Here is a 12586-nt window from a genome sequence, read left to right on the forward strand (position 1 = left end):
TTGTACCACACTGTTGTACCGCAAAAAGGGTATAAGAATATGTCACAAGCATTTCAATGACTATGTAGTCACTGAAATTCTTATATAATTATTTAATTTGCTTGTTTTTGCAATAAATTTATTTATTAGAGTACCTGCATCCCTGAAAGCCTGCCTGCATATGTTTCCAGTTCTAATATTTGCCATTCAAATTCCTTTAATGAAATCTGTTTTGTTATCATATATATTAACAAGGCCCTGGAAGTAGATATTAAGTCTGGGGATGAGGAGATTATCAAACAGCTATTTTCAAAGGCACTATCAGGCGTAGACAAAGAAAACAGGATTATCTGCGAAGCAAATTTCACTAGACTTTATACCTGTGTCCAAACTGTCATCCACCACAGCAAACTCTAAAAGACTAACCATTTCTGGCTTCCTTCATTTTTCAACTGTTTACATTTCATTTGCCTCTGGAACAAGAGCAATAATGCCTCTCTGCATTGTATCTATCATTATAAGATTTAGTAACTTGCCTTCATTTGTTTTGATTTCCTTATTCCTTCCGGAGTCCTTTTCCCTTTTGTACTGTTGAAGGCATAGTCTCATTTTTATTTGTAAGCAGATCTGGGAGACTTTCTAGGGTATGAATGCTTTAAATAAAGAAATTAAATAAATTAGTCACCTTAATGATGCCTCTGGTTGTGATGTAACATACTCTTTCATCCTGTGCTCACCAGGGGAAACTTCAAGGAGCACCAATTGAACAGCTCCAGCTATAGTAATATTTAAAGCCTGATATAGGGACAGTTATTATACATTCTTTCCACTCCCACTTTAGCTTTTATCAATCAATGTGGTCTTTGAAAAAAGTTCCTATTTGTTATAAACAAATCATTTCCCAAATCTGTTCCTTTCATATCTTGTATTGTTTTTGTATTGCATGCATGAGTTCAGAGGTCACTGGGCAAGAAATGTATTATTTTTCAGTATTTATACAATTCCTAGAAATTTACAATAGTAAACTAATGTTATTGCTACTGTTTCTAAAATAATTGGACTGTACAACTATTAACTACAAATTATAAGGTCTTGGCTTGAACTCAAAATTACTGAAACTTAAATTACCAGGAGAAAAGTGGTAGAATAATCAAATATTTGTCTTCTAATATCTTCTAATACATTATTTGATGAACTACTTCTTCCCAGTACTATCAAAGTATTTTCTCAGCTATTCCATTCCATATCACTCCAATACAACTTAAATGAGCCCTATACATATATATTTAAAATAAGCCTGCTGAAAACAATAAGATTTACTGTTTAGTAAATATGAATGGGATTGGATTATAAAGAACTTTTTTAAAAAAATAAACCCGGTTAACAGAATATACATTGAAAACTAATGAAGTATTGAAATGTGTTTTGATAAAAAAAAAAAAGTTTGCAAACAGAATTACCCGACTTAACAATAACTATAACACTCCTGAAAATTCAAAAGTTGGGTAATTATTTCTGACATTATTTCTATCTCTCTCTATCTCTCTCTCACACACAAACACACACACCCTTCCTTGAAAGTATACAGGCTCATACTTGCCTCTGAAGCAAATCTATGAGGAACTGGAAGCTTCACAATGTAAGATTTTAAACTTTGGTTTTTCCAAAGCCAGATACCAGATTTGATTGCATTACATTAAGCTTAATAATCTCAAAATATTTTTAGGAAATGTGAGTTCAAATCATTCATAAACAGAACATGCCAAACATTCTTGAAATAGACGAGAAAGAAAACAGATTTAAAAATCAAGTGGATATGCAAGTTTATGATGAAATAATACAATCAACTTTTACAATAAGCACACAAGTAAAGGAGCAAATATTTTTCAGAAAGTATGTTAATTTACCATACAAGTTTATAGGATACTGGAAATCTACTGACTAAAAAAGATTGAATTGACATTCTTTCTTGGGTCACTGGAATACTCAACATCTTTTTTTTTTTTAATTTGATTTATATGCCGCCCTTCTCTGGAGACTCAGGGCGGCTTACAATGCGTTAAGCAATAGCCTTCATACTTTTGTATATTTATACAAAGTCAGCTTATTGCCCCCACAAACTGGGTCCTCATTTTATCTACCTTAGAAAGGATGGAAGGCTGAGTCAACCTTGAGCCTGGTGAGATTCGAACTTACAGTAATTGCAGACAGCTGGTGTTAATCACAATGCTTTTAGTCTGCTGAGCCACCAGGCCTTATCTTACACATAAATGCATAAACACATACATAGACATGCACACAAAGAACAAATATTCACTTCTGTTTTGGATTAGATTCTCAATACAAAAACCTAATTGTATACGTGAAAGTGTTAGGAACTACACTTCTACCATCTATATATGTGTCTTGTCTTCCTGCTGGACATTTCATTATCTATACCAGTATGACTACCTGACTGGCAACATTAACTTCCCTGGGGCAGAGATCTTTCACTCTGACTTTACTGCACTCTGTGTTCCTGGCCATTCGCCAAATTTTCTGCTAAGCCACAGATCCTTTTTCCTAAATAAGAAGAGAGAAACCAGTTTTTTTTAAAAAAAAACAACATAATAGCTATAACAGTACAAATTATTAGTCAGAAAACTATAGCAAGGCAAGAATTGCAGTTCCAATGACAGTGTCCTATGTGAAAGAGAAAAAAGGCGCTAGAGGTAATTTTTCTTTTCAGTTGAATTAGCAGATAACATTGTTCTTAGAAGTGTACCCATTATGGATCACCTGGATGTTTCCAATATTAATCCCCACTGCTAGACCAAGTTATAAAAACTTTTAAACTTTTCACTACAGAGCAAGGCAGTTTCACGACAGAAAACCTACTGTATTAGCTTCATTGATACTCATAGCAACTCTGAGATATTCTGTCCCATCAGCATAATTTACAATTTTGGATGCTGTCCGCTAACCAAATAATTTTACTTTTTTCCTCTTTAACAATTATTCATTGAAATCCACATACCAGTACTTGCTTTCCTATATTCTAATCCATGTGGCCTATATTTTTAAACGGTTATTTTCCATCATAGTAAAGGGCAGCAAAAAGGATATATAACTTGTTCATGTCCAAAATACTAAGGTGCTGGATGGAATAGAGACAAAGAGTTGTTTTTCTTTAAGTACCGCATTCCCATATGAATTATTTTATCTAGGGGGCTACATAACAAATGTAGATAGAGCCAGTGGTAGGCAGGATGAAATCAAAACAGATTCCACTTCTTTTTTTCTTTCTCTACTTCTCTTCCCCCCCCCCCGCCCTTTTCTTTAAATATCTTTTATCTTTCTGATGTTTGCTTCTGTATGTTTCTCTATCAGGCTACAGGAAAAGGAATAGGTCAGTCTCACCAAGGGTCACTTTACAATTGAACTTGTTATTCATTTGTCAGTTAAGGACACACATTACAGACTGAAAAGAAGCATGAAGTACATCTCATGTTCATTTTAGGTACACACCCCACAATGTGGAAAGTTACTGCACCTAATCAACATTGTGGTGTGGAAATGGAGTCACCCTTTTTGCTACTCTTGTGTCCCAAATAATCAAGTTGTTTCTAGTGTTCTTTCGTTCCTGGAAATTTGCTAAGCTTTCTTTGGAAATATTTTTTATAAATATTGAAACTACGTATTTAATGCAAGTCACATGTGAATTTATATTTGCAACATGCAAATCTGATAATGCAGCAACTGTTTTGATTTGGTTATGTATGTGCTCAAACAGGCCAAACTAAACATTCAAGAAAGTGATGCCACAACATGATGTAACTCAAAGCACAGCAATTATTTCCAAAAAAAATTATTGGCTCAAAGCATTATAAAAACCTCTTCCGATGCTTAGTCAGAAAAAGAATCATATAATTCCTAGTTAATTTCAGGGACTATTTTTTATACAAATACAGTATAACTTGATAGTACATTTTGGTCTTAGAAACACTCTCTGTTTTTAACAATAACACAAAATATATTTGCATATCATTGCTCTTAGCATCCTAAATAGCTACATATTTCCAGACCATTAACAGGTGCTAAAACTACATTAGATACTTTTTTTCTGCACAGAGGAATTATTTACAGGCGACAGAACTGACTATAGGAAATTACTATATAACTGAACGAACTACCCAAATCCCAGAAATCACTTCACGAAATAATTTGGTTTTTCCTTCCAGGGGAGGAGAAAGTAATTCCAAACTTTCCAACACCAGCCCTTTTATGATGGGTTACAAAGGGTAACGCCACCACGTTTATAACCATGCCGAGTGTTACGGCGGCATGATGCTGAAAGTAGCTGTTCCTAAATAATGTCAATCAATCTGCAATCAGATAAACCTTAACACTGATCTCCTACGTTCCCCACCTCTTATCACATTAGTACAGACAGAAACCCTGCAAATCATAGGCAGGCAATTAGTCCAAAATGGAATGAAAATAATCTACTCTGCAGCCTTTTAAAGATGCATTCTATAATCCCCAAAGATTCAAAAGCATTACCTCACCGCTGCTTTGAGACAAACTGAGCATTCACTCTGGGCTCTACCCAGCATTCCCTGGTTCACACAAAGACAACAGAGGTGTGACCAATCACATTGTGGCAAGCAGGCACTGTTTGAAAGCTCCCTCCCTGCACTGCCCATTGACATGCTCGCTGGCAGCCTGCTGAACTTGTTGTCATGGCAACACATCTTAGCTGCTCTCCACTGAGGTTTGTTATATTATTCAGCCCCTCTCCCTTTTCACCACTCACTTTTGCTAATTAAAAATTTAGGCCCACGTTTTGCGTTTTGGAGCAAACAGAAAGGAACAGATTCCTTGGTCTTGAAAAAAGCTGAAAGTGCACAATTAAAAAATTAATTACAGGATCTGTTCTAACCTATCAAAGGTCCGCTGCTCGGACCTGGACAGATGAACTTCTCACTCAAGCCCGTCTTTGTTTTACAGCAAACAAGCTCAGACCAAAAGCATCGCCTTCTACATCTTGCAGACCATGCTAAGACAGAGACATCGTTCTCCTTAAAATCATGGCTTCTATACTATCGGCTGGCTAGAATACTTTCTCAACAGTGCTCTGAGTGCTCTTGTGAAGTGAGGCAGGAGAAAGGACAAAATGAAACTTTCCATGGCTAAACAGTACATTGTCAAGGAGCAATGTTATATTGAATATTACAGAGCCTACATGAAGTCCCTCAAATGACCTCATGGAGCTTTCCTTCGAATTGAAATGATGGGTAAAGTCATCAAAAAAAGAGAAAGGACCTAAAAATGAATTACATCAGGATTAAAGCTACATTGTCACAATGATATGCTTAAATAGTGAGATAACCATAGCTGACCAAATAGAAGAGGTCAGAAATAACAAATCTGTGAATGCACCAGTATCTTTAGGGCTACAATCCCAATGTGCCGGTGTGGGTTTCTTTTAAGAAATTCTAGGGTTTTAAAAGCGAAGCAGTTAATCACTTTTAAGGACACTATTTGCTTTTTACTGGAAATTGTTTGATTCCCTCCTTGAAAGAATAAACAATCTATAAGAATATGCTTTGATGTCCACATCACTTTGTAACTTCTTTTTGAGTTAGAATCCTTTAAATTCTACCGTAATGGAAATCATTCCTAGACTATAATCTAATACGCAGATTTATATCATAGCTGAAAAATGAGGTTTTCTATCCATACAGCCTATATTTTAACTTCATATGAATTAAAATAATCTCATGGGAAATTATATTCCTAGTATTAAATCAATTTTAATCAATAATTTTTAGTGTTAGCTATGGTTCTTAATAGATATGTTAGCTTAGATAATTTTAAGTGACGTAATAGATTTTATAATTTTGTAAGTAATTAGTGATATTTGGAAAGCCTGTTTTCAGACTAGATTTAGAATAGGCAATTGGAAAAGATAATACTCTGCTGTGTCGTACTTTTTTATCAACAGGACATTTGGATTTGTTGTCATTTATAGAATTTGCATGTGACTCCTCTCTGTGTTTGAACACATTTGCCTTCTGAATGGTTTATAGCTATTATCTCCATCATTTGCCCTTTAAAACTCCTGCCTCTACAGATCTTTGAGGGTCTTGATTTTTTCTCAGGTGATAAAGATCCTCTTAAAAGAACAGTTAGATTTAGCCAAGGCTTTGTACATATATGCAACCAATGCACAAAGGCAAGAGGTACCAATACTGCAAGGTGGGGGTGAGATTTTATATCACTATGGTTTAACCTTCCTCTTGACTACTGAACAAACTAAACTCAAAGTTTATGGGTTCCTTCCCTGTCATCAAATCAGACAGTAGCTTTCCATCTGTAATTGCCCATCTCAATAAAGGTACATTTCACTTTTCTGTCCTTGTATGAAAGGAGCCTCCTTATTCCTTAGGATCAGGGCCTTCCCCTCCCCCACCAGTTCTTATAAATGGAAAGGGAGATAAAGTGTATTCTGGAATCTTGATTTGCAGGACTCTGCTATCGTTAGCACCCTTTGGAGGTCTCCACTGACATCAGTACCAAAAAGGTTTTTTCCCTTCCATTCAATAATGTTTGACTCTTGGGAGACTGCCTGGACAGGTCCCTGCAGTTTTCTTGGCAAGGTTTTTCAGAAGCGGTTTGTCATTGCCTCTTCCCTAGGATTGAGAAAAAATGACTGGCTGAAGAACTGAAACAACTTTCTATTAATCTGTCAGTAACAAGGACTAGAAAACTACAGAAACAGAAAGATAAAACTGAATAATTTATAAAGCACTGATACATCATCTCTATTACTAGACTAGTTATGCATTCATCCCTATATTCGTTTATAACATAGCAACTGTCACAACAAAATACCTGTTCACAGACTGATAGCCTGAAAGTAGCCTTACTTTCTCCAGATAATCCAAGAAGTGATTATATACAAAACTAACCTTAGTATTTGTGAAGTATAGATAGCTAATGTGAGATCTACAACATGATTTCTCAGAGTCAATATAGGAGGCATATAAATGTAACATATAAATAAATAGCTAGTTAATTAGGTATTGAAATTAAGACATCTGTTAATAACAACTATGTTATATATTATATATTAATTATATTTTATTATGACATAATACAATACAACTGATATAACATATTACATTTTTGTAAGCCACCTAGAGGAGTGGCTCCCAACCTTTTGGTACCATGGACTGGTTCCGTGGACAGAGGTTTTTCGGCATACTAGAGGGGGCGTGGTTTTGCATGCTGCCTGCATCCCACGGATGGGATTTGTTTGTTTGCTCTGGCATGCCGTGGCCTGATGCCAGTCCATGGACCAGGGGTTGGGGACCCTTGACTTAGAGTAGCCCCATGGCGAAACAGGCGGCAAATAAGTTTAACAGATAATATATAATAAGGACTGCATCATAATTTACAATATAAATATTGAAACAAATGTGTAGAGTTGGGTTGTATAAGAGAAGAGATCTTACTCAGAGTTTACTTCCTTTTCTAACTCCAGCACAATTTGTGTCCGTGTGAATATGTGTATGACATTTTCCATCTCTTTTCCTAAACAATCTCAACCTATGCAGATCTTAACCATGTAGCAATATTTGTCAGATGGGTGCTAAAAATCAGATATAATATCTTTAATAGGGTAAAATATATAACTTCATAAATAGCATATCAAATATAGGGTTTTTTTAAATCACCCCACAACTCAAACACTGTCAAATGATAACTTTCAACACATTATAATAAGGGATTCCTTAAGGAGAAAAAATAATAATGGTGGAAATGTATCCCTAGAGATACTTTTCATTTGTTCTACCGAGTACACACAACAGAATGATGCATGAATTGTAAAAAGGAATACTTTAAGTTATGAAGATTAGATGTCAGGACAGTAACAGAAACTCTGCAACATGCTGCAGCTACCAGTCTCAGTTGTGATCACTAAGCAAGGACTATCTGCACACTGGTTTTACTCACTGCCTTTTCTTATCTGAGAAAGAAAAGACTTAACTATTCAGAAAGTCTTTATTTATTTATTTATTTGACTTCTATGCTACCCATTTTGACTCCAAGTGGCTTAAAGACATGCAATAAATAAGAACCATATATTTACATATTTAGACACATTAAAAATGTGATTCAAAAAATTCCTCAATGTGGAATGGTTAGCAATGATTGTGCAATGGCTATAGTATATAAGCTATGTATACAAAACAAATATGAAAATTCTTAAAAGTGGATATGTACTTTTGGATACGTAAATGTGCATTCTGAGAACAGATTAATATTTGGAGGAAAAAGTTAAAATAGAAAATTCCAGACTTTGGGGAAAGAAATGGCAAACTGAAAATGGCTTTATTAAAAAGTGGATCCAATAATCAGGAAAAAAAACTAGCAAGTAGATTGCCCTTCATAATTCTTCTCTGGACACAAGACAATGGTCTCTGTTAGTTTTAAGAACTCTGGGGGATGAGGGAATAGCCATCTTGCTCAAACTAGTTGTCCCCGTTAAAACGACACGGGGTTCACATACTTCCTTTTCTACTCACTTTCAGAAATTAGCTTCTTTTCAGCTACTGGGAACCTTTGGATAAACTAGTCTGAAAACTCTAGATAAGTTCCCTTTGATCTTTAGCCAAAAAAAAAAACAAAAGTATTAAATACAAATTAGGACTCTAAATTTTTTTGGGCAGAAACAAGTGATTAGAACATTGATTTTGGAAAGATTCAAATAAAACTAAGGATCCAAATTTGAAATAAGATTTTAGAATTAATTATAAAACTCCTTCCTATGACAAAATGTTTTTTTGTTTTGAATTATTTATAAAGAAGCACGTCAGGGTGGAACTTTGAAGGTTGGACACTGAAGTTAACTAAAAATTAAATTTAAAGGAGGAGAATGCTTAAATTCAACTTACAGATACAGAATGAAGAAAAATAACATTGGACATACTGAAGAATATTTTTGAACCAATGCATCCATAAGTTAATTTAAACAGCCTCTGCCTCTGTAGATGGAATCTATTTAAAAGAAAATTTTTGAATTGCATTGTTCAAAAAAGGCTTGTTAAACATTTGAATAATTTTGTGAGAAGGGACAAAGAAAAAAATGAAAATAAATCAATAAATTCTACAACATTATTTAAAGGGATAAACATCAAGATTATCAAAAGTAAAAGGAAGGAACATAAAGTTGTTTTATTTGATCGAGATTAAAATAGATATCTTATCTCTGGTGACTCTTAATGGATTTTTGTTGATATCAGAAGTGAAGTGATGACTTTAAAATACTTAAAAATGATAGAGAGGATGGAGAAACTTTGGGGGAGAGTGACCATGTCATACTGGAATTCAATATAATGCAGACACAAGCAATAGAGCAAAATCAAGCTAGTGTCTTCGACTTTAAAAGAACTGATTTCAACAAACTTAGAGGAAGCTTGAGAAGAATTCAATAGATGAAAATCTTAACAGAGAAAACAACTCAAGGAGCTTGGAAAACTCTGATTATAAAAGCCCAGTCCACCACAATACCACTGAAAAAGAAAAATAGGAAATTCAAGAAGAAACCAACATGGATGCATAAATAATTCTGTGATAAACTGAAAGACAAAAAGATAAGTATAAAAAATGGAAAGTGGGGCACATAGCTAAGGCAGAATACCAGCATAGTCCAAATCTGCAAAGATGAGGTCAGGAATGAACTAAGACTTGCAACAAATGTCAAAAATAATTTTAAAAGTTTCTTTCAACATGTAAACAAGAAAAAAATCAAGGAAACAATTGGTCCACTAATGGGAGATGATGGCAAGCAAAGAAGTGAAAGCAGAATTGCTTAATTCATTCTTTGCATCTGTCTTCCCGCAAAAGGAAAAAAATAGCACAACTTACCAAAAACAACTGTAAAGACAGACTAGAAATACAAATTAAAATAGGCAAGAAAATGGTAAGAGAACTCCTGTCCACCCTAGTTCAAATCACCAGGACCAGTTGGATTACATTCTAGAGTTCTGAAGGAGCTAGCAGATGTGATCTTAGAACCATTGAATCATATCTTTCAAAGATCCTGGAACACCAATGAACTACTAGAGGACTGGAAAAGCCCTGATGCAGTTTGCATCATCAAAAAAAGAGAGGGGGGGAATGGATTTAGGAAACCACAGACCAATCAGCCTGACATAAATATCTGGGGAAATCCTGGTAAAGATCAAACAACGATTAGTGAACACCTAGAAGCAAGCAAAGTTATAACCAGAAGCCAACACAGATCATGCCAAAGAAATTTTATTTCACCCTTTAACAATGTGACTAAATAAGTGGACCAGAGAAATGCTGTGGACATAGTATATTTGGATTTCAGTAAGGCATTTGACAAAGTAGACCATAACCTACTTCTTAGTAAGTTACAAAAATGTGGGATAGACAGCATCACCACCAGATGGATTTGTAACTGATTGACAAACAACACTCAACATGGAGTCCTTAATGGAACTACATCTAAATGGAGGTAAGTAAGCAGTGTGCTACCTCAAGATTCTGTATTAAGCCCAGTACTGTTCAATATCTAATATGATTTAGATGAGGAAACAGGAGAGAACTCATCAAATTTGCAGATGACACTAAGCTGGCAGGAATAGCCAAACACACCAGAAGGTAGCTCAAGATCCAGAAGAATCTCAACAGACTTGTATATTGGGCCCTATCTAACAAAATGAAATTCAATGGTGAGAAAAGTAAGATTTTCCACTTAGGCAAGAAAACCCAAATGTACTCCAAGATGCCTCTCACAGTTACTGCTCTTGAGCCAGGTTCCACCTATACTGTTATAGGTGGAACCTGGCTCAAGAGCAGTAACTGTGAGAGGCATCTTGGAGTTCTAGAGAACAATCACTTAAATATGAGCCAGCAGTGTGCTGCTCACCACCAAAAATCCAATGCAATCCTAGGTTGCATTAACAGAAGGGTAGAATCAAGATGACGTGAAGTACTTACTACCACTTTAATAAAGCCTTAGTAAGACCACACTTAGAATACTGCATCCAATTTTGGTCATCATATTGAAAAAAGATGTTGAAACTCTGGAAAGAGCAACAAGGATGAAGAATGGCTGCAGGAATTGGGTATGTTTGAGTAGTGAAAAGAAGGACTAGGTGACGATAGCAGTTGGGCTGCCACAAAGTACTACCACAAAGAAGAGGGGGCTCAACCTATTTTCCAAAGCACAAGGCAGGACAAGAAACAATGGATGGAAATTAATCAAGGAGAAAGGCAATCTAGCACTAAGGAGAAATTTTCTGACAATGAGAACAATTAATCAGTGGAATCAGTTGCCTTTATAAGTTGTGGGTGTTCCATCACTGGAGATTTTTAAGAAGAGACTGGACAGCCGTTTGTCCAGAATGCTCTAGGGTCTCCTGCAGGGGGTTGAACTAGAAGACCTCCAAGGTATCTTCCAACTCTGTTATTCTATTATTCAGTCATAAGTTAAGGACTATCTGTAATGATAAAACAGGATAACCTATAGGGCTTATATATAGATAAGAGATGGGATATTGGAAGAAAAGATCATTTGTTATATTTTAAGAGAAAGGAATAAGTAAATAAATACCAAAATAAATAAAAAGATAATCAAAAAACAGATCTGCGAACATCTAGAAACAAATGAAGCTATAACTAGAAGCCAGCATGGGTTTGTTAAAAACAGATCATGCCAAACCAATCTTATTTCATTCTTTGACAGAGTGATTAAATTAGTAGACCAGCGAACTGCTGTGGACATAGTATACTTGGGATTTCAGTAAGGCATTCTACAAAGTAGACCACAACTTACTTCTTGGTAAACTAGAAAACTGTGGGATAGACAGCATAACCACCAAATGGATTTGTAACTGGTTGACAACCCATACTCAATGAGTAGTCCTTAATGGTGCTACATCTACATGGAAGGAAGGATGCAGTGGGGTACCACAATGTTCCATCTTGGGCTCAGTCCTCTTCAATGTCTTCATAAATAATTTAGATGAGGGAACAGAAAGGGAATTCATCAAATTTGCAGATGATACTAAACTGGCAGGAATAGCCAACACCCCAGAAGACAAGGTCAGGATCCAAAAAGATCTTGACAGACTTGAACAATGGGCCCTATCCAACAAAATGAAATTTAATGTGCAGAAAAGCAAGGTTTTACACTTAGGCAGGAACAACCAAAGGTACAAGTACAGATAAGGCGAAACCTGGCTCAAAAACAGTAACTGTGAGAGAGACCTTGGAGTTCAAGTGGATGATCACTTAAATATGAGGCAGCAGCGTGCAGCAGCAGCCAAAACAGCTAATACAATCCTTGGCACAGCACAGAAGAAAAATCATGTTAAGTATTTAGTACTGCTTAGTAAACTGGAATACTGCATCCAGTTTTGGTCACCACATTACAAAAAAGAGACTTTGGAAAAAGTGCAAAGAAGAGCAACTAAGATGATTAAAGGCCTGGAGACTAAAACATATGAAGAACAGTTGCAGGATTTGGGTATGGCTAGTCCAGTGAAAAGAAGGACTAGGGTTGACATGATAGCAGCATTCCAGTATT

At 35.5% G+C, this 12586-nt stretch overlaps 1 protein-coding gene across 5 annotated transcripts in view; it reads right to left on the minus strand.

Annotated features, from left to right (window-relative positions):
* STOX2 (storkhead box 2) overlaps positions 1-12586 on the minus strand; it is a 165760-nt gene that overhangs the window by 39653 nt on the left and 113521 nt on the right. Inside the window, exons 1-2 of one of the 5 annotated variants that reach the window (XM_034442802.3) lie at positions 2431-5527; positions 516-632 (exon numbers count right to left, since the gene is read on the minus strand). The exons of 2 other annotated variants lie outside the window; for them this stretch is intronic. In XM_034442802.3, coding sequence (XP_034298693.1) covers positions 516-588 — 73 coding nt within the window. In that variant the 5' untranslated portion in view covers positions 589-632; positions 2431-5527. Of the gene's footprint in view, positions 1-515; positions 1696-2430; positions 5528-12586 lie in introns of those variants that run through there. 2 more of the 5 variants (XM_034442803.2, XM_087874710.1) reach the window with 2 other exon arrangements.

The sequence above is a fragment of the Pantherophis guttatus genome, chromosome 8 (assembly GCF_059756535.1).
Source record: "Pantherophis guttatus breed Tessera chromosome 8, ASM5975653v1, whole genome shotgun sequence".
Classification (NCBI taxonomy): Eukaryota; Metazoa; Chordata; class Lepidosauria; order Squamata; family Colubridae; genus Pantherophis; species Pantherophis guttatus.